Source organism: Penicillium verhagenii (genome assembly GCF_028828195.1).
Source record: "Penicillium verhagenii strain IBT 33310 chromosome Unknown utg000007l_segment0_segment0, whole genome shotgun sequence".
Taxonomy (NCBI): Eukaryota; Fungi; Ascomycota; class Eurotiomycetes; order Eurotiales; family Aspergillaceae; genus Penicillium; species Penicillium verhagenii.
The window spans coordinates 929,267-956,239 of record NW_026643171.1 but is presented as its reverse complement, the minus strand read 5'-3'; the positions used below and the strand labels follow the sequence as shown (position 1 = coordinate 956,239).

Genomic DNA, 26,973 nt, shown 5'->3' with positions numbered 1-26,973 from the left:
AGGCTGGGCTAGCATGTGTTTGAAGGTTCACCATATTAATTGGGGACTTTCAAACTCTGCTTCCTCTTATGCCTGTCCTTGTTTTTCTCTGCTTCGAACCAAACATTGAATTATCGGTATTCGCTTTCTTCTTTTGACAGGTAATGTTGTAGGTGTTTAGAATTTGCATAATTATACGTTTTGTATTCTCCAAGGTAAAATGCTGGAAGCTCGGAAATCTAGTCATTGGAATTGATAGATAATGTCTAGGACCATCAATGAAAAATAGTCACGAACACCATGAAATGCACCTCAACGAGACATATCAGCTCGTAAGCCAAAGCTCGTTCTGCAATGACTGAGCAGTCATTCGATTCTTTGGATCTATCACCATCATGGCCCGAAGAAGCAACAGAAAGTTCTGCTTTTCCTCCCCATCAAGACATTCGATCCATCTGTCAAGGATGGCTGGAGGACATTCAATAGGGTCCCTGATTTGTAAGTCCTCATTAAATAACCTCTGTATAACCTCCGGATTGCCTTCCTTTAGCAGATGAGAAGGAAAGGGACCAAACAGGGCGTCGATTTCCTCAATATGGTGTTTGATCTGATAATCACCACCAGTAACGATAGCTCGACCGGAATACATTCGCACCGTATCGAGGAGCTCAGGAAGCAGAGCACCTAGATTCCAAATATCGACCTCTTTACCCCATGGTGCTTGCAGTAAGACCTCCGGTGCTCGAAGAAGTACTGGTTGTATATTTTCTGAGAGATGGCGTGATTCCCAACTCGCCGTCCCCCAGTCACCAAGGACGACCTGAACCTCAGACATGGCATCTCGGTTCTCAAAATTGAGCTCTCCAAGACTATCATCTGGGTTTTGGAGATGTTCCTCAATAACAGACTCATTTCTGATTTTCATCATGATGTTATCTTGTTTGATATCTGAAATTATAAAGATCTTAGTTATGTATAGTTAGTATATTGAATGTTCTTACCAGTGTGAATAATTCCCAATGAATGAGCATAGTCTAACGCGGCAAGTAATTGCTTTGTTATACGTTTCAAGATAACAGGAGGAATTTTAGCAGCCTCAAAAAAGAGGCAAAAATCTTTCAGACTTTCTGCTGTAGGTTCCAGGACAAGGCATAGGTGGCGGCTGTAGATAAAATGATCAAGAAGACAAGTGATATGCTGGTAGCCAGTATGGTCTGGATTGCCTTCGCTCAGGCGTTTCAAGATCTCTAGCTCGAATGTATCGTTTTGGCCGCTCTCTTCACGAAGAATCTTAATCGCGCTGTAGGATCCATGTCTACTAGGAGAGAAGATCAGAAAGGGACCTTCAAGACCATCTTCACAACTTACCTTCTGTCCCTGGCTAACCAAACGGTCGAGTATTGACCAGATCCAAGTTCTTTGATGATTTCATATCTGTCATTCAAAACCTCTCCGATCGAAACAAAGTGAACGGTGCCCATTGTGATTCAACGTAAGGTCTGAAAAGTAAGGTCTGAAAAGGCAGGCACCTGAGGGTAATTCAAGTGAACGTGGTTAGGAGTTTCATACCGCCTTATCTTAGATATAGTACTGTAGAGAATCAGTGCAAGACTCAACATCAATCGACTAAAAGGTTAGAAAATTAAACCTCGATAAACAACCACCTATTTCAAGGCTGATGATATGTAATTTTATGGAGAAAAAAAAAGAAAGAAAAAAAGAAACAGAAGAGGTCTTGCCCGGGATCGAACCGGGATCGCCAGAATCAGAATCTGGAGTGATGACCATTACACTACAAAACCCGCTCATGGAGAGAAAGGACCGCACAATTGCATCATGAACTCTCCGACTGCTTTAACGTATTTATGGCCCAATTTCTTACATCGCGATGTGATCTGGATACTTTTTGATTGCATCTATATTCATCGGCTCTGGAGCTTAATTAATACTAGTTTCCTTGGTAGAGAGAGCTTTGGACCTTCAAGTTACTAATTTTGAGTCATTACGGAACTACTTCAATGTTGGAAATTATCCAAGTTGAATGAACCTCTTAGGTCTTTAATAATCCATGAAGGTACTAGTAGTATGTATTTAGCACGTATACAGCAACTGCATATCAATAGAGCACTTGAGTGCTCTCGAGTCTCAAGTGCTGAAACCTTGGCAACATTTTGAATCTCACCTCGGAAATACATATCTCCATGGATAGTATCTCACGTCATTCAATTACAAACCAAACATTTGCAACATTTGAACACTCAAACGATACTCAAGTGCTCAAAGATTCATAACATTGAATCAGATTAACGGCAATATTTGAATACAAGTTTGACGGAAACAAACCTTCTTTTGAACATCACCAACTCACAGTCATGGGCCAGCAAGATCAACTTCTCCAGAAATGGTTCCCTCATACCACAGCTCCACTCATCGCCAATGCACCTATGTTCGGATTTGCAGATTATAATCTCGCAGTTGCAGTGACAAAAGCTGGCGGTCTTGGATTTATTGGTGGAGGATTTGACTTCTCCTCAGAGTCAAGCCAGCTCACAAAGCTCAATGATCAGCTGGAAAAGGCTCGTGCAGAACTTGGGGCTACTGCTTCTAAAAACCTACCCATTGGCGTCGGGTTTATTACCTTCAAGCCCGCGGGATTCATTGAGAATGTGATCCCTTTACTTCAGAGTCATCGAGTGGCGGCTATCTGGCTATCCTTCCCCGAATCTGACGCGGATCACCTGCCCCTCATAGAGGGGATTCGCCAGGCTCGGACCAAGAACGACTGGGAAGTCAAAATATTTGTGCAGACAGGAACTGTTCGGGCAGCCTTGAAAGCTGTTAAGCAAGGTGCTGATGCTGTGGTCGTGCAAGGCTCCGATGCTGGAGGGCACCAATGGGCTCAAGGAGCCAGTCTGATCTCACTTTTACCCGAGGTGCGCGATTCGTTTGTCGAAAATGGGGTTGCTTCCCATACGGCGATTTTGGCGGCTGGTGGTATTGCGGATGGCAGGGGCTGTGTGGCTGCACTTGGACTTGGTGAGTTATTGAAACATAGTATGTATAACCACCGAGTAATATGCACCTAACGGTATTTATTTGACAACAGGCGCCGATGGAGTAGTCATGGGTACAAGAGTGAGATTCAAACCTCCCCTCAAAGAGCGCAGGCAGCTTACTTTTTATTTTTTTCTATAATTTTAGTTCATCGCTACAGCAGAATGCCCGGCTCCACCTACTATCAAACAAGCGATTCTATCTGGCAGCGACGGCGCTGCCTCGACCGTCAAGTCCACCAAACACGATGTCTTCCAATCAACAGATGTTTTCCCCCGGCAATATGACGGTAGAGCTGTCATTGGCATTAGCTTCGATGAGTTCAAATCGGGTGCTAGCGACGATGAAATTATCCAGCGGTATAATGATGCCATGAAGAACGGAGAGGACTATCGACGGACCGTGTGGGCGTAAGTTCTCTTGCAAACCAATGGGTTGGGATTTGTGTGCTATCAAAACTGACAATTATTCCCAGTGGCGCAAGCATCGGTGTTATAAAAGAAGAATTGACTGTATCTGAATTAGTCAAGGGTGTTCAGAACGAGGTGAAGTCAGTCATGAACCGACTCATTCAGAGCCTATAGCGATGGTATCGCCATATATACGATTAAGAATATGTTAATTGTTCAAAATAGCCTTGAAAGTAGGAAACACATATTTTGAAGTTGAAATCATCTATCCAGTGTATCCAATGTATTCACGATATGGATCCGTCTCATGAGATTTAGAAAAGTGGAAGTTACCCATCATTCATTGATGGTTCACATACTGAAAATCCCAATCAGGCAAGGTCCCCCCTCCCACGCCTAACCCCCCCCCCCCCCCCCCCCTTCATTCCGATTCCGACTCTGTCCAAGTCCCTCTTAAATTCCCCACGCTTCTCACTTCTCACTGAAACTCGTGTCATTTATACCCGTGCGTGTTCGGGGAATTCGAAATTCACCGCCATATTTTGTCTTCGGCTCCGAAGTTGGGGTCGTGGTCGCTTTTGAGTTATCGGCCGCGTTCGCGTTTCATTCCGCGACATTGGATAACCCATTCGCATTTGCACCAGACTTCAAGCTCTGACAACACGCTTCCGAGCTCCTCCCTCTACCACAAATCAACCTCTCCAACCTTGCGATCACTCCATTTGACCTGTTTCTACGTTGTAGGCTCCATGAAGGGTGCCACACCCTCCCCCAGTCCGGCGCCCGGGTCGAAAGCTTCGCCCGCACCGAAATCCACACCCTCTCCAGCCACAGGGATCAAGCGCAAAAGAGTCCCCGCCGCAAAGTACTATGCTGTCAAGGCAGGTTTCAAACCGGGAATTTACTATGGGTGGCCGGAGTGCTTGGCTCAAATAACAGGGTTCAAGGGAGCTATCTGTGAGAGATCCCTTTCGCTCTGCCGCAAGCTTCATTTCCGGAAGCCGTCGCTTTCTTTATCCTTATATTCTAACTCGCTCTTGTGTTTTAGTTCAATCATTCCTGAGCCAAGAAGATGCCACCGCATTCTTGAACGGTGTCAAGCCTCCGTCCGGCGGTGCTACGGATACAGCCGACAGATATTATGGAATACAGCGAGGTCGCGTTCCTGGTGTGTACACAGACTGGTCGAAGGCACAGGAACAGATCCGAGGGTTCACACGTCCGCGATATCGCAAATTTCCGACACGAGAGGAGGCCGAGGAATTTGTGAGAGAGGGACAGGCACAGCCTCCAGTTGGTTTTGGCAATGATGCAAAGAAACCCACTGGCCCGCATGGCATTATGAGTGAGAACCCCAAAGATGCAGAAGGTGTTGAGTACGCGCCTGGGGAAGGTCCCTTGCCGCCAGATGCGGAGGACGGGTTTGACCCCAATGTGCTGCTGGATTCCACCACTGGGAAAGTGGTCTACAAAACTGCGCCCGAAAAGGCTGCTACCAAGACACAAGCAGCAGGCATACCAGGAATGCTGCGGATATACACGGATGGTAGCTCCTTGCGAAATGGCACACCATTGGCATCAGCTGGGGTTGGAGTTTATTTCGGACCTGGGGATTCAAGGTTTGTCTATCAATTGCTTCTTCGATGGTCATTGGTCATTCTGACTTAGCTTTTTGTCATCCTAGTAGGAACGTGTCGGAGCCACTGAAGGGAAACCGCCAAACAAATCAACGGGCAGAGTTGACAGCGATTCTGCGAGCGATTGATATCGCACCTCGTCACCGAGACGTGACCATTTTTACCGACAGCAAATACTCCATCGACTGTGTCACAGTTTGGTTTGTTAACTGGCGGCGTAATAATTGGATGACAAAGGATAAAAAACCGGTCGAGAATCGGGATCTGGTTGAGTCGATTCTCGTGAAGATCGAGGAGCGTCAAGAACTCAAAGTCAAAACTTTGTTCCAATGGATCAAAGGACATGCCAATGACCCTGGGAATGAGGCCGCTGATCGACTCGCCGTGAACGGAGCCCACGAGGGTGTTAAACGGAAGGCCGAAGCATTGCAAGCTACTCGAGACGTACCCGACGAAGTATTTGATGACGATTTCTAAGATTTTGCATTAATGAGAAATATCCAAGTGGATCAAAGAGTTGGTCATAAAGAACAGAAGAACATTTTGAACCGAAGAGCTGAAGAACGGTCAACAGCAATACTGGTTGGTAACTATACTAGATTATTGTATGTACAACGTAGAGATGACAAGGTTGCTTAGTCCGCTTTTCGACGTTCAATTTTCTCCCCCACATCGTTTTTTTTTTCCTTCCCTTTTTCTCCCCGTCATTCAAGATCTTCTCCACATCGCAAAACTGCAACATCGAAAAAAGCTTTCTTGCATAGGATCCGTATAGATCCTCATTCTGTTCACTGTGGCTCTTGACTGGTCGTTCTTCGTTTTTCCGATGATCGCCTTGTATGACATCAAGCGCATTCAAATTACGATTCGATAACATTTGCTTCTTGTTACTTCAAAAATACCAACAGATCTTAAAATTCCATATTGCCATTCCTCTTTGAATTCAAACGGTGATTAAGACATCGCCAGATTCCAAGATCTCAGATCTGTCAGATCTCAAATCTCAAATCACAAGCCCCAGATCTCCGGATCAACTGTCCGTGAATACCCCCGCGTCATCGGCACATGCAAGATGCCAACTCTCGCTTTGACCAATTTCAACATCATCTGTGCAACTCTTGGCGGATTTGTATCGGTCTTTGGCTTAGTTTCTTATTTATGCAAGGAGCGGTTATATCTCTCGGAAGCATGTAAGATAAGTCCCCTTGCTGCGAGATCTTGCAGTAAGCTAATAACTACCAATAGTGATCTCATTGCTAGCCGGGGTAGCATTTTCCCCCCATGCCGCCAACTTCATCCGACCCGAGGACTATGCATTGCATTCGGTAGAGAATCTCGAAGCGATTACTCTGCAATTTACTCGTCTGGTCCTGGGCGTGCAGCTAGTTCTTGCCGGTGTCCAGCTTCCTAAACGCTACTTGCAGATTGAATGGCGGAGCTTGGCTCTCCTGCTCGGTCCCGGCATGGCGGCCATGTGGATTTGTAGTAGCCTGATCATCTGGGCCATGGTCCCTAATTTCAAGTTCCTACATGCTCTGATTGTGGCCGCGTGTGTGACACCGACAGATCCTGTTCTTTCCAATTCCATTGTCAAGGGAAAGTTTGCAGACAAGCATGTTCCGCGCCCACTGCAGCGGATCATTGTCGCGGAATCCGGAGCCAATGATGGTCTGGGTTACCCATTTCTTTTCTTTGGAATTTATATTCTCAAATATACCGGTATGGGCGGCCAGGGGTATAGTGGTGGAGCTGGTACGGCCATGGGCCTGTGGTTCTATGAGACCTGGGTGTACACTATTGTTTTGAGCATTGTGTATGGGGCTACAGTTGGTTGGATTTCGAGAAAGTTGCTCCACTGGGCCGAAGAGAAGCACTATGTTGATCGGGAGAGTTTCCTGGTTTTTGCTATCGCTCTTGCAGTAAGTCTTAATCCGGAAAAAGTGCGAAGAGACCTTGGGTCTAACTCGCGAATCTACTAGCTCTTTGTGGTCGGAACCTGTGGGCTCATTGGCACCGACGATCTTCTGGCGTGCTTTATTGCAGGGAATGTGTTTACCCAGGAGTAAGTTGCTATGATCCCCAAGTACTGGATGGCCCTGACTGAGATCGACTTAGTGATTGGTTCCGCCTTGAGACCATCGATGACTCTCTCCAGCCTACCATTGACATGCTTCTCAATCTGTCCATGTTCATGTGGTTTGGCGCAGTTGCTCCCTGGGCCTCTTTTCTAAAAAACGACATCATCCCCATCTATCGGCTCATATTTTTGGGGATTTTGATTCTCCTATTTCGACGGATGCCTATCGTTTTTGCAGTGCACAAGTACATCCATCAAATTGAAGATCTTTCCCATGCCGCCTTTGTGGGATTCTTCGGCCCAATTGGCGTAGGAGCCATCTTCTACTTATCGATCTGCCGAGAATTTCTTTTGGAAATCACAGTTGATGGCCAAGTGCGAGAAGATGCACAACAGGTAGCAGATACTGCCACAATTGTGGTGTGGTTCCTTGCCATTTGCAGCATTGTGAGTACATACATATTGATCTATAATATTCCAACAGCTGTATTTTCTAACAACTGCTCTAGATCGTGCATGGGCTATCCGTTCCTGTTGGCAAGGCCGGCTACCATCTTCCACGAACCATTTCATTCGCCATCACCTCGAGCACCGCAGAAAACGAGCATGTGCCTATTGAAATAACTCGGGGCAGTCACAGCACTGCTATGCCTATAGAAAATGACTCTTCGAGCTTTCGAAGCCGTAGACGTCGGCAATACTCCTCGCCAACCCCGCCGTTATTCCGTCTCGGTCGCTCGAAAGTTCCTTCTCCGTCGCCTGGCCCAACACAGCCTGGCGTCGGACAAACTGATGAGCCAGAAAGACCTGTCAATCTGGTTATTCACGAAACTATTCCAAGTGCGAGTGGAACACGCAAGGGTTCATCCACTTCTGCATAGCTATCGCGGTAACCTTGGAGTAACTTGTGGACCCTCTCGATGACAAACTTTCTCGAGCTTGGTTACAGGAAGCTCAAGTCTCCGTCAGCTTCTTGGGGAAAGGGTAACGCTTGTCGTCTTCTGATTATCTCGTTCCGTTTTCCTGTTATAGAACACCTTGGCATTCTTTTGTTAGCTGTTGTCTCTACTAGCCATCTGTGCAAGCAAGCACTCGACACACATTATTGCTCCAGCTTCATTCTGGCGCATTGATGTAGGTAGTTGACATGTTAGGATATGATCTTTTTTTCTTGGCCTAACTTTTGAACCATACCTACTGGTAGTATTTATGACTCGGTCTTTGTCATTTGAAATACTATAGAATGATAGAATAGGATATTTGAATGACTTCATTTCCATTTCTGATTTGCAGGTACCATGTATAACTAACATGTAAAGAGATGAATAATATCAGAAACTGCCAAGTAATAAAAGAGAAAAAGAAAAAGAAAAAAGAAGTCAGCACTGGGGTTCGAACCCAGGCTCCCGAAGGAACTAGATGTCGATGGAATCCTGCTGGAAAGCAGGGCCGTTCAAGTCTAGCACGATAGACCACTCCGTCATACTGACATTAATTTAAAAATATAAAATATTGGATTCATAGCTTTGACCCTCTATAGCCCAGATAGGAGCTCAAAAATACATTATCTGCCATCCGTAGTAATAATACCATCGTCTCACATTCAAATGTTTGGTTCTACAAGGTCAACTGATGCTCCCGTGGTCACTACAGCTATCAGAGACCTTAAAAGTCATGTGATCTAAGCCTAGTACTGTCCTTTCATCTCCCAACGCTCCATGAATCGCACCATTCGATTCCTTCGCCCCTTACGCAACCTTGTATCCAGTCTTTGAGAGAAATTCATTCTGGCCATCGTCCGTCTCCAAAATCAGTGCCTCATTCCTGCGTAGCCTTTCATCTTGCCCCACACGATCGCTGAAATGGATGTGAACTCTTTACAAGAAGATTCCAATGGAGTCCAAGATGTTACTACTGGGTTTCATGTCTCTCGGCTCCCCTACAGCGAAGATACAATTGTCAACATCATCAGTGACATATACCGCATCTATCTCCAACTGAATTATATTTCGGATTGGGAGGTCACCTGGGCGCCACCAGGAGGTCATAATATTAATCAAACGCTATGCGAGGAACTTCATATTGACCCAGTGGTTATCTCGCTGATGAAGCGACTACCATATTTTCGATTCTCGAGGACAGCCAGCGATGTGGAATTCTTCTACCGTTGGTCAAGAGCCTTCACCTATCTTCATGACTATGAGATCCGAGGAGGTCGCGATCCGGATCGATTTGAGATTGACGATGACCCCCGGCCAGACTTCCTTCTTCCCCACGAGATAGCTTTGACTTGTTCAACTGATGAGGGCTGCCATGTAATCCTTGATACAAAAGAAAGTTAGTTTTTTGATTGTTTTTCCTGATTTTCTATGGTGTCCAGGTGCACGGAGGCATGTCATTGATAGTCGTAACTTGCAGACACAATTCGAGTATGGGACTTCCATGACTCACCCCCGGACGATGATTATCGACAGTGCCATCCACACCATGCTCCGACATACCTCACATCCCATCTTCAACGAGTCAGATCACTTGAGATCCTCCCTAACATGACAAGATATCCTTGTGACTTGGTTACGGAAGAAAACGATATTTACGGCGTGGTAGGTAATTTGTATTTCTTCCATATACCCTATACAAAGACATGGTCCGATATTAAGCATTAAACGCCTACAGTACCCTCAAATCAAGAAGATTCTCCAGGAGCAATATGGTTGGCCTTATGACTTCCGTGAGATTGAGTGGAAGACTGTTTCAAAAGTCACCTGGGCGAGAATTAGTCGTCAAGATCCTACTTATGAAACTGACAGAGAAGACGAGTTTGAACCTGAATGTTTGAAGAACGGTGGATACGATGCAAGTTATGACATTTGGCATGGAAAGTAACAACGGCAAGGCAAAATGATCGTGCACATGTGGTTTTAATTACATGAATATTCAACCGGAGACCACAAAGAGGAGTTTTGATTGGATATATCACCCCTTCCAGCTTACCAGTGTTGTCACGTGTGGATTGAGATCTTTAAAACATTGTGTTACACCCGAATGTGGATGCAGTTGCAGGGATTATTGACTGGGAAAGAGCAGGTTTTTTTCCCCAGAAGGAGAAAGAAGTATTCATTACATGTGCCACCAATGGCGTGGATGGGAAGCGCTGTTTGACAGAATTCAATTTCCACTCGAGAAGTGAGTCTACTGATTAAAAGAGTAACCCCATGGAATATTCATCCGCGCCTAGCTTATCTTTAGCCCAACTGCGCCGATTGTTCAAAAGAATATGAACTTGGTGCAATACGCTCTTCATAAACCAAATATTTGTAAATCCGGGTAATTAGTCAGTGTGGTGGAGTGGTCTAACACGCTAGACTTGAATGGCTTTGCTTAACCGCAAAAATCCATCGACATCTAGTTCCTTCGGGAGCCTGGGTTCGAACCCCAGCGCTGACTTTTCTTTTTTTCCCCACCTTTTTTTTTTTTTGGCTTTTACCATCTTTACTTTTTATTTCTTCTCGTATAATTCAATAGTTCTATCCTCCCGCATCGATCAGCTTACCCAATCATAGCTTTGCTGAGTCTTGGTAGTTACGTTCACTGACAACCTACTTTTAATTTCAAACCGTAGATCACAACCCCCAGATGAACATGTCATCACTATGCTTCAGGGCTATGTTTATATTCCAGTCTTACCCTTACAGCTATAATATTGCCAGAATTGCGAAGTGGTGTCCTAAAGCACTTTAAGTAGTGCTGGGTTATGTTTATTTGTAAACGAGAGCCCGGTGCCCTACTATCATCACAATAATAGAAATATCACGGACCTGTAGTTCCTACGTAAATATTTTGCCCGAAAATACGTGTCAAATAGTTCGTTCCCGATATTCCTCACTACTGATCAGCAAAGCAATATGACATCAGCCTGCGACTCTCCTTTGATTGACAAGCAAAGTCCGACTTCGTACACTCACCAAGTAACATACTGTAGATACAACTCGCCGGTCTCTACGAAAACCAAGTCACTGAGATAGAAAAACGCAGCAATATCCCCAAATTTAGTTAACTTTCAAGTGGAATCAGCAAAGCGGCCATTCCTAATGTTCACATGTGCATGATCGGGGCAGCTAAATTTGACCATGTTGCATGTGTCTCCCTCAAGTATCTTCACTCCTTCACTCCTTGGTTATCTATACTGCGTCCAAAAATTGGCCCTGAGCTTGGTTATTTGCCACATATTGATCTTCATAGAGCTGTTTGTATATCGTGGTGTCCTCAGAGGCGAGCTTTGAGTTCCACATAATTTTGTGGCTGGCTGACAACGCCCCACATTGGATCTAATCATTGACTATGGCATGCCGCATAGTTACACATTTGTTGCTGTACAGTCAACTGACACTGATTTGGTCTCCATTTTAAAAGGCCAGGTCGTTTGGATGATTTGGAATCTCATGAACTTGACTCCCAAAAATGTACCGGAGCGCCTTGGTGCTCCAAAGCGGAGGAACAAAGAAGAATTCCGTACTACGTCCAGTAATATGTGGATGTTTAGTTGTCGGCTGGTTTTATACTACTGTATGTATATCGCTCTGGAAGTTGGCTCCCAGGCTACAAGGCGTACATGTGGCAGAAGATAGCTCCTGGGATTACAAATAGCTGCGCCGTTTTCTTTTCAAGACTCTCCCTACGAGGAGCTGAGACATCTCTTCAGCTAGGCCCGATACTTCTCAGTGGGTCTTATCAATTGAACTACCATTCTGCGGGGTCACACATTCCCGGTAATTATATTCTTCCAGAACGAGGGGTTGTACGTCAGAGCTGATTTGAATGTGATCAACATGGCTGAACTGAACATTGAAGATAAATACTCCTCCTGCCACCCCCAGATCACCAACACCTTTCTTTGAAACCACCAGTCGGCCCCTATCATCTCAAAATCCATTTTATTTCTCTTTTCCCCTCTATCCAAGATGAAAGACGCACTTGAATTCCCATTTAAGGCGTCCGACCACGCCTACAGGACCAACTTTGATGGCCTGGAGCTTACCGAATCGCACTTCCAATCCAAGCTTGAGACAGACAAGCAGAACTTTAAGGATGCCCTCAACTACTTTGAATCCCAAGACAGCAGGGCAAGGGATGACTACAAGTCCGAAAAAGACGCAGGATTTGCCACGAGCAGTTTTAAGGAGTGGGTTCCCCAAAATGTAAGTCCGAGCCACCAGTGTAAAGCTAGGAACTTACTCGCAGAAATGCAGTATTGCTAATAAATGACTTATAGGCTCCTCAATGGAGTGCTTCGAGGCAGCAGCTAATCAACTGCGGAGCTTGATTGACCCAGACGGCCCGGATGGCTTTTGGGCAACCATATATGGACAAGCTTAAAAAGGATGAAAAACCTTTTGTCGAAGCTGCTCACCAGGCTGGTCATTTGCCTGACATAGTATAATGTACATATGGTCGTTGCGCTATTGGTTCTCTATCTCAGAACCAGTCTCTCTATAGTCTATGTGTCAGGTCTAAATGATTTCCGTGAAGGATTCTCGATAAATCTCTAGGACCGTAGCTTGTAGTAGTTCGAGATTCCCACCGAAAAAGACAGTAAGAGAACAAGAAGATCGAGTATACTAGGAAGGAGGGCGAGGACGCAATGCGATAGTATTGGGAGCTGCAAAGAAAGAGAAAAAAAGAAGAGAGAGAAGGAAGAACTATCTACCAGTACACAGAGAAATGTGAGAGTACGTAGGTCACAAGACAAGTGACCAAACAAGTACGGAATATATTGATACCTATTCTAAGTGCTAACATTTGAAGTACGTACGCAGTACGTACACTTTAAGGTTGCATATAACTAGGGCTACTACCTGACTAGGACCTAGAGATACCTGGATATTTAGGGTAGACGAGGGTGTCAAGGTTAGATTGATCAGTTTATCCACTTGGGTGTCACCCGTATCCGTATCCGTATATCCTGATCTTATTGGTCAATGTATTAGTGGATTGAGGATATTGAAATTGAAATTTGCAGCTCTGTGTGGCTTCATCGGTTGGCACTAGCTCAATCTACACAAATGTGGGGCCCGTATCCTCCGTATTCACTCCCACTAGTGCTAAATTTGCTAATATTAGTTATTTATACTCTATGCCACGCACGCTGTTGCCGGGTATATCGTGTTCCCGAATGCCGATGAGCATACTAATTATATTCGAGAACGAGATGAGCTTCTCCAGATTTTCCTTTTCATGAAACCAGCCATCCTTTCGACACTCTTTTTGCCAACCGTTTTTCACCCTCTTTACGACACTTGTTACACTCCTTTTCTTTGTCTTTCAAATGTTTTGCTAATTCCTATTTATCAATCTACCTCTTCTGCTTGAAGTTTTCCTGTCTTTCCAATCCAACTCTCACCAATATCGCTATCATGGCTACCAGCTACACACTTTACAACTATACGCCATCAGTAGCGGCGGCCGTCGTCTACATAATTCTTTTCCTCATTGCCACTGGTGGGCATATATTCCTTGCAGCGAAGCACAAGCTCAAGTTCTTGATTGCTTTCATTGTCGGTGGTTTCTTCGAAGCCATCGGTTACATAGCACGTGCGATCAGTGCAAACCAAAATCCAGATTATACGATTCTTCCTTACGCGTTACAATGTCTTTTCATTCTCGTTGCGCCTTCCTTATTCGCGGCATCGATCTACATGATACTTGGACGTATCATTCGTCTAGTTGATGGCGACTCCAACTCTCTTATCCGTGCCACTAGATTGACCAAGATCTTCGTTTGTGGTGATATCCTAGCATTTTTGATTCAAGGTGGCGGTAAGAAAAAAGAACCCTTACTGAAAAAAAGTATCTTTAGGTCTAACACTGTTCTTGACCAGGTGGTGGAATGATATCCAGCGCGAAGACCGCAAGTAGCATGAAACTCGCGGAAAACATCATCGTGGTTGGTTTGGTCGTTCAAATCATCTTTTTCGGCTTCTTTATCATCGTCTCGCTTATTTTCCACAAGCGCATGAAGGCTCAACCAACTACGGCCTCGCTAACCTCTGCGACTCATTGGGAACGATACATGTATGTGCTTTACGCGGCTAGCACGATGATCATGGTTCGTTGCATATACCGAGTAATCGAATATGTCCAAGGATCAACGGGTGCTCTCCAGAGCCACGAGTACTTTGCATACATCTTCGATGCCACATTGATGTTGGTAGTGATGGTCATTTTTATCTGGTTCCACCCTAGTCAGATCTTGGTCACGGAGCACAAAAAAATAGATGAAATGGAGCTTGTATGATTTGTTGATCTGCTGCTCAATATTATTCATCCACTATTTTGTACTTTTATGAAATCATTTCCTATCTAGCATATTGATAGAGATCTCTGATCTCCTGTATTGACCTCATAACTTTGAGTCTTCGACTACTGTAAAGGATCAAGTTCTATATCATGTGACTCCAGATATCTACTTGGACCCTTTGCACGTCATAAGTGGGGAAGTCGACGGGATCCAAGTCAAAGTATCCATGGGAGATCGGTGGAGCAATCAATCCCTTCAACAGAATCATTTGAGATCATATATTCACTAGAGATTGATAAAGCAAAATAAAGTCATGAGAGACCGTACTACCAATAAAGAATAACTGGGGTCAAGCCAAAACTCGAATTGATTTTGCAGTTGTCAAGTCTTTTTGTTTGCCTTGGCTTTGTTGATTAAATAAGCGAAAAGTCCACGTGAAATTGATCACGGGGGCATCTCATTTTGGCGACACTTTACGTGTGGGGACTTGTTTTTTTGCCAACAATTGCAACCTTCTCCTCAAATCTCACTGTTGCACTGTCTTCTACTACGTCGACATTATGTTCGAGGTGGGCTTGAATACATCCCGAACCTTTGGGATACAATCTATTCGCTTCCTGGCTAACTTTGGAAACTCCAGCGTCGAGCCGCGGATCGATATCATCTTCGCATGCACCGTGCCCGCTCTGCAGTACTTACTTCAGATGAAATCGTTGAGGTGCGTGCAGCTCAACGCACCTTCGAGGGTGCCTATGTCCGGACCGCCCTTTCTCAGTTTTCTTTTGCCCTCGTCGTACTCAAGATCTTCACCGCCGAGTTCTACAGCATTGGAGCATTGTTCGCAATTTATGGCACTGGAGTCTTGATAATTGGACTGTTTCGCCGCTCCCAGGGGAACCGCCAGTTCTTTTCGGAGCTCGGGGAAGATGGAATTCATCGTCACAAATTCCGAACGAGTGGAAATGCGGTAGTGGTCTTGACCGCACTGAGTGTTGCGGCATACGTGTGCTTGATCGGCCTGACGCTTACCCTGCAAAACTGATAACGGAGGCATCCGAGGGATGTGGGACCGTTCACTCCATACTCAAATATACCCACCCCACAAATATTCCAGCTATCTGATCTGATCCTTGGGGGGAGTGGGGGGAGCAGCAATGTGTGTTACCCCCTGCGTGACCGCCAAGCGCTAAGGATTCTGTGTCACCGCCGAGATAAGTTATCGCCTGTCGGGGGTTCCGGGGACCGGTAGCGGGACGATCACCGATCATCGTGAGGCGACCGAAGCATGCGGTTGGTCGGAAAGTAAGCTGCAGTACTGAGGCCCGGGAACCGCCAAGAAAGCCGAGTATGCCCTGCGGAAAGGGAGGACTCGCCCGAGCGGAGACGCGCATGTTGCACAAAGCCGCCCAAGGACTTTGACCTGGAGCATCTGGACCATCCACCGGACATGTCGGGTTTGAAATACCACTGCTGGCCTGATTCTTTCAGATCCCAACCAGCCCGCCTTATCTCCCGGATTTAAAGCTGATATCGGCTTGATATCACCGAATGACCGAAAACCCAAAGATTCCATAATGACTTTGGCAGGTGGGACCTTGATTGGGGGAGGATTCTTCAGTTGAAATTCAGTTTCTAGTCATAGTTCGGTCCAGGGGTGGTGCCATGGAGATGGCTCCACTATCATGATTCGGCCTGGAGATGTCTCTGAGCCAAGCATTCTAAGATAAAGGAGACTGCCAAGGTTGTATGTATCATGTCTAGGCGCATATATAGAGAGCCTCAAAAATCCAAACTTTTTCTATTACTGTCCATGTTCTATGATCTACCGTGCATAAATCATAACTGCTGGTTTTTTTCCTCTCTCTTTTAATCTTGGACGCCCCTGACATCATTTTATGAAGTTGAAGCCCCGTTGATCCCCACCTGGAGTGGACTCTCGATGATCATCTTAAAAGCTGCTGGGTGATTTCATTCAACTGATCGTGGTTTGATTCGGTCTTATCCCCCCCCCTAGTTTTCCTTTCACTATCTCCGAAATCCCTTTATACCAAAGGGACCAAAGACCCAAAAAAAAAACAATCTATCCCTGTCCAATATTCAAAGGTAACATAGGCTGAGTGGTCTTTGGGGTCCATTATTACTGAGAGAAATTCAGGTTTATCTTTGAATCTTTGCCCCTCGATCTCCACCGCACACCAAGAGCAGAGAGAGGTGGAAAAATCTCAGCGCAATTACTCCAATTCTCAACCCCTCACATAGTCTTTCCTGGTGCGCGAACATTGCCAAATAGGTGATCGCTCGCACACGAAAGGAAAGTGACGTTTGGCGCCCGGAGTTGAGTCATCCGCTCCCGCCTTATTTTTCTCTCCTCCCACTTCAGTTCTTTCGAGGGTGCTTTCATCAAAATCCTATCCATCAGAGCGAGCCTTGTTACCTTTTAAAGGAAAGGATCCTTTTCCAACATCAAAACCTTGCTTCTCCGGAAAGGCCTCAGGCTCCTTACCGGGGATGGCACAACATTCCGACATTGCACGGTCGGCAATCATGTCGTCCGCCACTTCAGATCCTGCAGTCCTGGGGGATCAGAGGATTATGAACCAACGACCCAACGGCATCAGCTCAACTGGAGCTGGGCTTGGCTCGGGTAAAGAAGGAGCAACTCTGACTCCCCCGAAAACTGTGGTCGGAAGAGCGCTAGGAAATGACTTGCATTCCGATGCCCACAAAGCCTCACAGGCGCCCAAGGGCGGAGTCGGAACTGCCCTGACTGACACTCCGATTTCTACCGCACCCCCGTCCCCACAGATGTAAGTCTTCCCTGCCTCTGAGTCGTCAAATCCCCTGGCCCCAGAACCTTGTGTTTGAGTACTTTAAACCCCTAGCCTATGAGCGAGGACATCGGCTTGATCGACACTGCAGAACTGCCCCGGGTCAAGTCTGTCCCGCTCTGAGGGAAAAAAAGGGAAGCGGCTCTACGGATGCACAAGCTAGCTTGCGCGTGCCCCGGACCCTCCCCCCCAGTGTGGCTGAGCCGCATATGCTTGTCTTGTGATCGTTCGTGCTTTGAATTATGCTTTAGTTTCTGATCTAACCGTTTTCTCCCCTGCAGATCGGGTCGTACACATCCCGGAACCCCGAGTAGCAGAGTCCGAGCTACCACCCTTGATATTCCCGGTTTGACCAAGTCCAAGGTCTCTCCCGATGGCCGAATTGCCTCTCGCGATGTTGGCGCAAAGCTGGTCATCGTCATGGTCGGGCTTCCCGCTCGAGGCAAGAGTTACATCACTAAAAAACTCGCCCGTTACCTGAACTGGCTTCAGCACGACACTCACATCTTCAACGTCGGTGCACGCCGTCGTGTCGCCGCTGGCAAGTCTCCCACCCCGGCCACTCCTCGGGGCTCTGAAAAGGCCCCAAAGAATGTCCACAGGGACCTAATCGACTCGGTGCGCCGCTTGAGTGTCAGCGTCGGAAAGAATAATCAAGGCGAAACTTCGCCACCAGAAGAATCACCTCTTCCGCCGCCAGTTGTTCCAACTAAGATCCTCGTGAACGGCAAGGATTCTGAACCTTCCCACTCAACGAATGGAGGGTCCATGGTGCCACCAATCGACTTGGGCCCCGGCCCGCTCATCCCAGACGAGGCCGTCACCGAATCTTCTGAGCCAATGGACCAGACTGCGAGTTTCTTCGATCCCCAGAATGCAAATGCGGTGAAGCTTCGAGAGCGCGTCGCCCTCGACACCCTTGATGAACTGCTTGACTACATCCTGGATGAAGGTGGCAGTGTTGGTATCCTCGATGCAACTAACAGTACTATGGAGCGTCGCAAGGCTGTCGTTGATCATATTCGCAAACGTGCTGGCCCCGAGTTGAATATTTTGTTCCTTGAAAGCAGCTGTGTGGACCAAACCTTGCTGGAGGCCAACATGCGCCTCAAGCTTTCTGGGCCCGACTACAAGGGCCAAGACCCCGAAAAGGCTCTAGCGGATTTCAAAAAGCGTGTGGCTCTCTATGAGAAGTCTTATATCCCCTTGGGTGAATATGAAGAGAAAATGGGCATGGCTTTCATTCAAATGATCGATGTTGGTCGCAAAGTTGTCGCGCATCAAACCCATGGTTTCCTCTCGTCACAGGTTGTCTACTATCTGCTTAACTTCAACCTCTCCCCACGCCAGATCTGGATCACTCGACACGGAGAGAGCTTGGACGACCAGGCCGGTCGTATTGGTGGAGATTCTGGTCTCAGCGAGAATGGCCAGCGGTACGCTAAGGCCATGGCTCGATTCATCAATGCCCAGCGGGAGACATGGGAACTGTACCAGCGCCAAAAGGACTTGCTCAAGCACTTTCCTCCTCGCCCAGGTGACAGCACTCCCCCTAACCCATCCTATATTCCTCATGATCAGCCGCGCAATTTCTGTGTGTGGTCGTCAATGATGGCGCGGGCTGTTGAAACAGTCGACTACTTCAATGAAGAAGACTATGATGTCAAGCAAATGCGTATGCTTGACGAACTTCATTCGGGAAGAATGGAAGGCATGACTTACAAGGAGATCCAGGAGCAGTTCCCCGAGGAATATGCTCATCGCAAGAAGGATAAGCTCTTCTACCGATACCCCGGACCTGGCGGAGAAGGTTACCTAGACATTATCAACCGTCTTCGGGCTGTCATCGTCGAGGTGGAGCGTACTACTGATCACGTCCTGCTGGTTAGCCATCGGTCCACCGCCCGTGTTCTTCTCTCCTACTTCCAGGGACTTCAACGTGACCAGGTCGCCAACCTGGACGTTGAGATGGGAGTGCTCTACATGTTAGAGCCCAAGCCCTACGGAGTTGACTTCCGGGCTTATCGATACAATCCAAATAGCGATTGGTTTGATCTTGTTCCCAATTACGAATTGAAGCAGGTGAGCGGGCAGGATCGACAGCCAAGCATCTCAGGCTAAAAGCCCTTCTACTGGCACACTTTTCTTTGGGGACCATCCACCCCTCTATGATCATGATTTTGCTATGAACTTGTGACGACCAAATTTCCCGTTCAATATCAAGATGACCCGGATTCGGATGGTGAGAATGAGAGCTCTCAGTCCACAACAACACTAAGTGAATTCTCACTGTTTATTGCTCATCTTTCTCTTGCTTCTGTTCAGGTTACATCCAAGGGGGTTTCTATTCTTCTCCGGCTTTGTCGCGTTGTATTATCTTTTTGAATTTCCAGCCTTTTTTTCTCCATTGCTTTTTTTATGTTTTCACGGGGGACAATACAGGCGTTTCTTACATGCAGGAGTTCAGTGATTCGTTCCATCCCCATGTTGCTCGTGGTCTTTGCATAGATTTGGCGTTAAGCGGAAGCGATGACTCGATGAGCTTACCAAGGCTTCAACCCAACGAGCTTCCTTCGTCAGATACCCCACCACCCTGCATATCGACATTGAGATGACAATGGGATTTCGTTTTTTTTTTGGCTATAGCTTTTCTTGCTTGCCTGGATACGATACTGGGACTTTTTTTTTCAATGAATAAACCCTTTAACCGCATTCAATATTTCAACCTTTGTTGAATGTTGCAATAAATGTATTCACTAGACAGGACTTTCAGGTGTTATCCAATATTATTTACATCTCTACTCATCAAGCTTCACCCGTTCAAACACCTCCAAAAACGTCTCCGGCTCATCAGCCCCTTCAACCAAATACTTCCCTTGCACCGTAAAATGCGGAACCCCCGAAACCAACCTCCTCGACGCCGCAAACGCCTCCGCATCAACCTGCTCTGCCCCAACCCCCGTCTCAAGCAACTTACTCACCTCCCCTCCATCCAACCCCGCCCGAACCGCCGCCTCAACCAAAACCTCCGCATCAGTAATATTCTTCTCCTCCTCAAAGTAAGCCCGGAACAAATTCTCCACTACCCGCGTTTGCAGCCCTCCCACGGCCGTACTAGCAGCAGCAGCAGCAGCAGTAGTAGTGGTAGCACTGTCGTTCTCTGCAGCCGCAGCCGTGGCTTTCGCCTCCTCTTCACCAGCATACCAGATAACCCGATGCGAATCCCGGGTCGATCCCGTATTCCCGCCAAACTTGAACTTGATCCCGTCGCTCTCGCCCGCCGCTGCTAGGCGCGAGAACATGGCCTTGCACCGCTCTTCGCCGAACTTCTCCGCGTACATCTCTTGCTTGTTGCGGCCCGGGTATGGGGGTGAGTGCGGGTTGAGGTAGAACGCGCGCCAGTTTAGTGTGAAGGTGTCGGATGGGTTGCTGGTTTTGTGGATGCTGATTGCGCGCGAGAGGCGCCGGTAGCCGACGTAGCACCACTGTTGTCAGGTTAGTTTGGTGGTCTTGGTCTGATGTATGGGATGTTGGATATAGTAGTCCGCTATACATGTATTGGGGGGTTTGGGGGGGGGGTGTTGATAGTACGTACCGGACAGACGCTGTCGGAGATAATCTGGATCTTGAAATTTGTCATGTTTGTGTGTTTCGAGTGAGATTTTCAATAGGTTTTTTTCGGTTCTGATATCGGTTTTGAGGTATTGAGGGGAACGGCTGAGAGAAGGCGACGTCTATATAGTTTACTGGGATTGCGGGTCTTAAGGGTCAATTTGTCAGCATTGGCCTCTGATCCACTGGTTCCAAAGGTTCGTTATGGATTCAAGTGGTACTTTTTAATGCGGTTAATTATGTCCTTTGTTCAAGGGAAACAAGAGTACTTTTGAAGTGGACGGGATAGGAGATTCTGGGATTTCCCCCTCTTTCCTCGTATTCATGCTTTCTTTCTAGTGCGTCTACGTAAGGAGCCCGGATATTTCAAGTACTTTTGAAGATTGAGATTCAGATCAATCTGTGTTGAAAATGATAATAGATAACAGAGATGTGACACTCGAAATAACAAACCGAAAAACCGAAAAACCGAAAGGTGGAAGATGATGCTTTTCATGCAAACTATCCATGATAAAATACAGCAAAATCCATGAATGCGCTAAGAGAGGATATCCCAACAAAACTGTCGTGTCATGACCAAAGTTCATATACAAGGGGACGGTGGCCTGACAGCCACCGCAAACCCCATCCAGAAAGGGCCAGCTCAGGTTCAGGTCCTTCTCTCACTTTTTTTAGTAAAAAAATGATTTAGAGGATCTGCTGAGCATTGTGGCCACTGTTTACAACCCATGGCAATCGATCAGCCAATAAAGCATTCAAGGCGTCTGACGAGTTGTTGTGAACAGGGACTTGGTGGGAGGGAGCATTGTGGGCTTGATCAAGGACATATTTATACTGTAGAGATCATTAGTAAAGAGTAAAAAAAACTTCAATAACGATTGGGAGGAGGGGAGGATCTTACCTTGAAGGCAAAGTTGAGGACGAGAGCAACAGCAAGACCAAGGCAAACGACAAGAGGACCAAACAAGTTGTCCAAGTCCTTGCCACTTCGTTGGCGGATGAGACGGGAGCGCTTCTCGTACATGTACCAACCCCAAACAGCGGAAAACACGGCAAAGAAAGTATACACAACAGCCAGGGCCTGAGCAATCTTGTTGTGCTTGCCAGCGGCGTTGTACAGACCCAATGACAAACTTGACAGGAGAATACTGATGTGCAACCACTTGATGAAGGTTCGCTGGTTAGCGAGCCACACCTTACTTTCCACACGAACGGGGCCTGTATCCTTAATCCAGACACCAGGGTCCCGCACACCAGGAGGTAAAGTGACCTGCTCCCGTCCAATCCAGTTTGGCTTCGAGATACCACATGACTTCAAGATGGAGGCGAATTGAGACATTTCTTCCTCGGGCTCTGGAACTGCTTCAACAGGGGGCTGCGGTTGCGGTTGCGGTTGCACCTCGCGGCGTTGGGGCTCAATGTGAGAGAGACGGCGGTTTGACGGTCCTTCACTGAAACCAGAAGGTCTACGCAGCACAGTGTGAGGTCTGGGTTCGCTCCATCGACTGAAGGGAGATCCGGCCAGTGCATTGGCACTCGGGCTACCTGCGCCACCAAGGAAACTGCCAACCGCAATGTCGTCCTCGTTGCGCCTCGCCAAACGTTCTTGCTCCTCGTAGAACGCAGTCTCGGGATCACGTCGGATATCATTCTCCAGTTCACTTAGCCAGAAGGGGAAGCTGTTGACATAATCCTCGAACAGTTGAGCGGCACCGTGAACAAACTTGGAAAAGCGAGGGGCGTCCTTGACGAGATGGGAAGCCATGAGATCGTTAATCCACTCCGCCTGGTGTGCCTTACCGCGCAGCTTAATCTCAAGCAAAGCGTGGGGGAAACGAACGATTTCGCCAGTACGAATAGTATTGAACGGGTAAGACATCTCAGCGTCATCAAGGTCAGAGCGGTGCCATTCGGAGGCGTCTCGGCAGGGACGCTCGGGGTCAAGAGAATCTTCACGGATCATGGCAAGGTTGGTGTCCATGGAGATGCGAACGCGGTTATCGCCGGGAATTTGGAAAGCTGTGCGAGTGTAGTTGGCCCGCATCATAGGCTGCAGGTTGTTTTCCTTGATAAAGGACTGCAGCTCTTCCACATCCTTCTTGAGGTTCTCTGCCTCTACAGAGTCTCCGTTGTTCATATCCTCCATCCGATGAACCTTCTTGTCCAGGTGATACTCGCCATCCAAGAACTCCTTGATGTGCTTCTCCTTGAGTTGCACCTTGACTTCCCGACTGCTGTCAGAGTCGGTCACAGTCTTCTTTTCCAGGTAGATAGACGGCTTATCCTTGAGCTGACCGGTCCAGCGCAACCGCAAGGATCCAGCCTCGGGCGCACGGGCAACCTTCTGATTGTAGAGGTCGAATTGAGGGTTATCAAAGTAGAGAGAAGTGATGGTTGGGTCGTCGAGGGTATCCGCGTTTTTCGAGGTTCCCGGGTTGTAGATCAGAACGGGCAAGCGACGGAGAATGTATGTCTTCACCTCCAAAACGTTGTCTGCATGAACCCAGAACTTGTAAGAGGAATAGACATCACGGCCAAAGCCACGCTCGGGTTCCTTGGGTGGTTGGACCAGGTCATCGGTCAGAGTTTCACGAACAAAAGAGTACATGACCGAAAGACGGTGGACCAAAGGCGAGTAGTCTTCTGAGTTGAAGGGCAATTGGGACAGGCGAACCTGCAGCAATGGCTTGACGCGGTACCGAGCTCCACGCTTGCGATCATGCTTCTTGGCTGCCTTGAGGAAGCCAGTGAAGTTGATACGACTGTACTTCTCCAACTCACTGACCTCCTTGGTGATGCCGTCTAGCTCTTGCAAGACCTCTGTCGCCAGTCTGCGCTTTTCTTGTTGCTCGAGGATGACAGCCTCTTGCTCTCCGGACGGAGCCAATGGGCGCAGCTTGGCCTCGCAGGAAGAGGTGCGTTCGCGGAGCTGCTGGGAGGTCTCCGATTGGAAGGCATTGACCTTGTCCAATTGGACATTCAGCAATTCCTGCACGAATGCCTCCTCATCCTGTTCAGTCCAAAGGTTGTCATCGGAGTCGCTGGCGTCCTCGCCAGTGACATCATTCTCGCGCAACAGTCCCTTGAGCTTGTTGTAGTCGATGTACTTTCCCTTCCATGGCGGGTAGACCGTGGTCTTGAGGGTCTTTCCGAACCGCATAATGCCTCAATTGGGAATTGGCACGGACTCGAAAGGTTATCTCAAGTTGGGATGGGTAGTGGCGGGAAGATGATAAAGAGAAGCGGGAAGAGGGGATGAAAAGGCGCAAAAGAACCGATCACCACGTGAAAACCAGTGAGACTAATGCAGCATAAACTTTTTTCCTTGTCTCTCTTCAACTAAATTTTTTTTCTTTCAAGATATGTCCACTCTCCCAAAGCGCATTAGAATGAAAAGAATCTGTTAGCTTAAGCGATTTGAAGAGTCGTCGATAGCTTTAGCACGCACGTGCGCCTCTGTCAGGCTCTCTATGGCTTGCCGCATGCAAATGGAGTAGCCAATCACAGTATAGAAATGGGGGTCTAGCTCCTGGATCAAAGATGATCCGACCGTAGCTTAATTACAGTAATTTTACGTAATTTATATCCACAATTACCGGGTCCAGACTAATCTTTGTTTGGACTAGTATTTATGCTAACTGCCGAGGCCAAGGTTGCGCTCCGAGTCCGGTCACTTTGTTCAGTATTTAGTGTATAGCGTATTGCGTACTCCGTATATACTTCCCACTGATATTGCACCGATGGACGCCTCTTCTCCACAGCCAGGGCTTTCCCATCCCCTGCATAGCATCTTGTCAGAGCTTTACCGACGCCCTTACCCCCACGTCCCCAATCCACCAGGCTGCAAAAAGCGCGCTTCTGTCGCCCTAATTATCCGCGTTCGTCCGACTTATGACTACTGGCCGACTTCGCCCTTCCTTAGTGACCCATCCCTGTCGGTAGAGGAACGATTAAACGAGTTTTTCGCACAGTCATGGGTCCAGCATGGAGATCCAGAGGCACTCTTCATCAAGCGCGCTACCCGAGTCGGCGACCGGTGGACGGGTCATGTCGCGCTGCCCGGCGGGAAACGAGACCCAGAAGATGAAGATGATCGCGCCGCGGCTATCAGAGAAGCATCTGAAGAGATTGGTTTTGACCTGACCACAGATGATTGCATATCCGTGGGGAATCTTCCTGAACGGGTGGTGACGACTAGCTGGGGATCGCAACCGTAGGTGTCCAAGGGTTTGCTGTTGGGCTGCCAGTATCAAAAATGGAGATGTTTAAACTGACATGTATGTCTCTAGACTAATGGTTCTCTGTCCCTTTGTCTTTCTCACCACTCGAAGTGACTCCCCGACTCTCAAATTACAACCTACGGAGGTAGCATCCACGCACTGGATTCCCTTGAAAGCACTCCTATCATCGTCCCTCCGTACCGTGGAATATGTGGATATGTCGCAACGGTTTGCTAAACAAAGTGGATTCTTGGCTCGAATGGCCGTTCGGTCTCTGATGGGTTTCATGCAGTTCTCTGCCGTTAGACTGCTTCCATCGGAGACCCAGCGATGTACTTCAGTTCCTGGATTCGTCCCTGAGGAGACCACACAAACTTCCTTGGTACAAAAAGTAAAATCATGGTGTCTCAGCAATCAAGCAGACTCTGGGGAGACAGATCGCCCGCTTCTGCTTTGGGGCCTCACCCTCGGCATCTTGGCCGATTTTCTGGATATGCTTCCTCCCAATACGGCCGTGCAGATGTGGAAATACCCAACCTTCACAGTACCAGATCTCCGACTCATTGTTAGTATTCTGACCTATAATCTGCGAAAGCACAATATGGAAAAAGTCAAATTGGGCGCTCGCCCTAGTGACACTGCCTTGGATGGTGAAACCGCCGCCCTACCAGTCGCCCCGAAGGCTACCACTCACGACCACAATGAGGTCGGGATCGGTGGTCTGGGGGTCGGACGCTATTATGGGCCTGCTGATAAAGCCGTTGACGGAACTTCCTACGCGGTGGGTATCATGTTACAAGGCTACTATGACCGTTTACGAGTGGCGATTTATGTTTTCCTTGCCTGGCGCATGACGCTGGGATCTGCGGCTGCTTTCACTGCCTGGAGATTTCTTCGCCGACGCTCATAAGTGATATGTACAGCACTTAGGTGTGCCCAGCTATTGCAAATCTACCAAAGTTGTAGATATATACATACTTTAGACATCTAGTAATTTACACTCTATACATAATGGAAATTCAATGTTGAAGATGTTGATATTTGAGAATACGTACCAGAGTTTACATAAAGAACGCCAAGGCGTTGTCGATATAGATTTGGGTTATGTAATCACGGATCCACCGTAAACAATGCCCGCGTTGCTTCTCCTCTTGCCACTATCTTGTACTCAATTGCGCCATGGCTGCCACTCAGAAGCTCTACCCTCGTGGTACTGTCAAAAGAATCGTCAAGGCGCATTCTAATAAGAGCGTGAGCAAGAATGCCGATATTCTGGTATGTTTCAACTCAACTCAACTCGTGGAGAGCAACATGCGACTGGGACAATACTAATACCTTCACTGGTTTACAGATATTTCTAGACTACATGTTGTTTATGCAAGAGTACAGTCCCACCTACCTACCTACCTACCTTGAACCTTCCTCTCGCAAGCCCGACTCGATATGCCATTCAAGCCCGTGCTCGGAAAGAAAGCGCTGACAACTCCCCGCAGATTAATGCGAGAAGCCTCTATCCGATCGCGCAAGTCCGGCGAAAAGAATATCTCAGCAAACTCCATCCGCAAGGTTACCGAGGTGCGTTATTGAATCGATTGAATGCGTTATAAGACGCGCCAGTGGCAGTATTCGAGTTGCATATACTGATAAGCTTGATCGCGTGCAGAAGTCTCTCCGGAAATTCCAAGGATGATTGAATCCGAAGCTGAGGGTTTTCAGCTCTCCTGCTCCCATATCCCTATCTGGATCTCTCTTTTCCTTTTTTTTTCTTCTCTCTTTCAGCATCGGCTGTGGCTGAAGTGGATTGGAAGCCACTAGAAGCTTGTGTTTCTAGTTGTGTTTGTTGCAATGGCGTATACCAG

General features: G+C 47.4%; 13 protein-coding genes across 13 annotated transcripts; 10 read left to right on the top strand and 3 right to left on the bottom strand.

Annotated features, from left to right (window-relative positions):
• Window positions 1–304: 304 nt before the first annotated feature.
• N7466_007032 (serine-threonine protein kinase) lies at window positions 305–1,460 on the bottom strand (the record flags this gene model as incomplete). Its single annotated transcript, XM_057166421.1, has 3 exons — window positions 305–927; window positions 981–1,297; window positions 1,348–1,460. 3 exons carry the CDS (start codon window positions 1,458–1,460, stop codon window positions 305–307), a joined length of 1,053 nt encoding a protein of 350 aa, XP_057019462.1.
• Window positions 1,461–2,351: 891 nt separating this feature from the next.
• N7466_007031 (nitronate monooxygenase) lies at window positions 2,352–3,617 on the top strand (the record flags this gene model as incomplete). The annotated part of the gene is made up of 4 exons (XM_057166420.1): window positions 2,352–3,015; window positions 3,086–3,114; window positions 3,181–3,443; window positions 3,509–3,617. 4 exons carry the CDS (start codon window positions 2,352–2,354, stop codon window positions 3,615–3,617), a joined length of 1,065 nt encoding a protein of 354 aa, XP_057019461.1.
• A 575-nt stretch (window positions 3,618–4,192) lies between these two features.
• N7466_007030 (RNA-DNA hybrid ribonuclease) lies at window positions 4,193–5,557 on the top strand (the record flags this gene model as incomplete). Its single annotated transcript, XM_057166419.1, has 3 exons — window positions 4,193–4,400; window positions 4,492–5,062; window positions 5,128–5,557. The coding sequence occupies 3 exons, from the start codon at window positions 4,193–4,195 to the stop codon at window positions 5,555–5,557; spliced, it is 1,209 nt and encodes a 402-aa protein (XP_057019460.1).
• Window positions 5,558–6,152: 595 nt separating this feature from the next.
• N7466_007029 (putative Na/H antiporter) lies at window positions 6,153–8,038 on the top strand (the record flags this gene model as incomplete). Its single annotated transcript, XM_057166418.1, has 5 exons — window positions 6,153–6,270; window positions 6,326–6,999; window positions 7,060–7,142; window positions 7,196–7,604; window positions 7,667–8,038. 5 exons carry the CDS (start codon window positions 6,153–6,155, stop codon window positions 8,036–8,038), a joined length of 1,656 nt encoding a protein of 551 aa, XP_057019459.1.
• A 981-nt stretch (window positions 8,039–9,019) lies between these two features.
• On the top strand, window positions 9,020–9,499 carry N7466_007028 (uncharacterized protein; the record flags this gene model as incomplete). The annotated part of the gene is made up of 1 exon (XM_057166417.1): window positions 9,020–9,499. The coding sequence occupies one exon, from the start codon at window positions 9,020–9,022 to the stop codon at window positions 9,497–9,499; it is 480 nt and encodes a 159-aa protein (XP_057019458.1).
• A 2,619-nt stretch (window positions 9,500–12,118) lies between these two features.
• On the top strand, window positions 12,119–12,480 carry N7466_007027 (uncharacterized protein; the record flags this gene model as incomplete). The annotated part of the gene is made up of 2 exons (XM_057166416.1): window positions 12,119–12,355; window positions 12,430–12,480. 2 exons carry the CDS (start codon window positions 12,119–12,121, stop codon window positions 12,478–12,480), a joined length of 288 nt encoding a protein of 95 aa, XP_057019457.1.
• Window positions 12,481–13,528: 1,048 nt separating this feature from the next.
• Window positions 13,529–14,451, top strand: N7466_007026 (RTA1 domain-containing protein; the record flags this gene model as incomplete). The annotated part of the gene is made up of 2 exons (XM_057166415.1): window positions 13,529–13,973; window positions 14,036–14,451. Coding segments are annotated over 2 exons (861 nt in total), but the record flags the coding sequence as incomplete, so codon positions are not given.
• Window positions 14,452–15,014: 563 nt separating this feature from the next.
• On the top strand, window positions 15,015–15,496 carry N7466_007025 (uncharacterized protein; the record flags this gene model as incomplete). The annotated part of the gene is made up of 2 exons (XM_057166414.1): window positions 15,015–15,023; window positions 15,095–15,496. 2 exons carry the CDS (start codon window positions 15,015–15,017, stop codon window positions 15,494–15,496), a joined length of 411 nt encoding a protein of 136 aa, XP_057019455.1.
• A 1,466-nt stretch (window positions 15,497–16,962) lies between these two features.
• On the top strand, window positions 16,963–19,403 carry N7466_007024 (6-phosphofructo-2-kinase PFK26; the record flags this gene model as incomplete). Its single annotated transcript, XM_057166413.1, has 2 exons — window positions 16,963–17,261; window positions 17,564–19,403. 2 exons carry the CDS (start codon window positions 16,963–16,965, stop codon window positions 19,401–19,403), a joined length of 2,139 nt encoding a protein of 712 aa, XP_057019454.1.
• A 677-nt stretch (window positions 19,404–20,080) lies between these two features.
• Window positions 20,081–20,922, bottom strand: N7466_007023 (DsbA family oxidoreductase; the record flags this gene model as incomplete). The annotated part of the gene is made up of 2 exons (XM_057166412.1): window positions 20,081–20,767; window positions 20,878–20,922. 2 exons carry the CDS (start codon window positions 20,920–20,922, stop codon window positions 20,081–20,083), a joined length of 732 nt encoding a protein of 243 aa, XP_057019453.1.
• Window positions 20,923–21,581: 659 nt separating this feature from the next.
• Window positions 21,582–24,054, bottom strand: N7466_007022 (SPX domain protein; the record flags this gene model as incomplete). Its single annotated transcript, XM_057166411.1, has 2 exons — window positions 21,582–21,728; window positions 21,796–24,054. 2 exons carry the CDS (start codon window positions 24,052–24,054, stop codon window positions 21,582–21,584), a joined length of 2,406 nt encoding a protein of 801 aa, XP_057019452.1.
• A 580-nt stretch (window positions 24,055–24,634) lies between these two features.
• Window positions 24,635–26,024, top strand: N7466_007021 (NUDIX hydrolase; the record flags this gene model as incomplete). Its single annotated transcript, XM_057166410.1, has 2 exons — window positions 24,635–25,107; window positions 25,184–26,024. The coding sequence occupies 2 exons, from the start codon at window positions 24,635–24,637 to the stop codon at window positions 26,022–26,024; spliced, it is 1,314 nt and encodes a 437-aa protein (XP_057019451.1).
• Window positions 26,025–26,293: 269 nt separating this feature from the next.
• Window positions 26,294–26,701, top strand: N7466_007020 (uncharacterized protein; the record flags this gene model as incomplete). Its single annotated transcript, XM_057166409.1, has 2 exons — window positions 26,294–26,389; window positions 26,570–26,701. The coding sequence occupies 2 exons, from the start codon at window positions 26,294–26,296 to the stop codon at window positions 26,699–26,701; spliced, it is 228 nt and encodes a 75-aa protein (XP_057019450.1).
• Window positions 26,702–26,973: the final 272 nt, after the last annotated feature.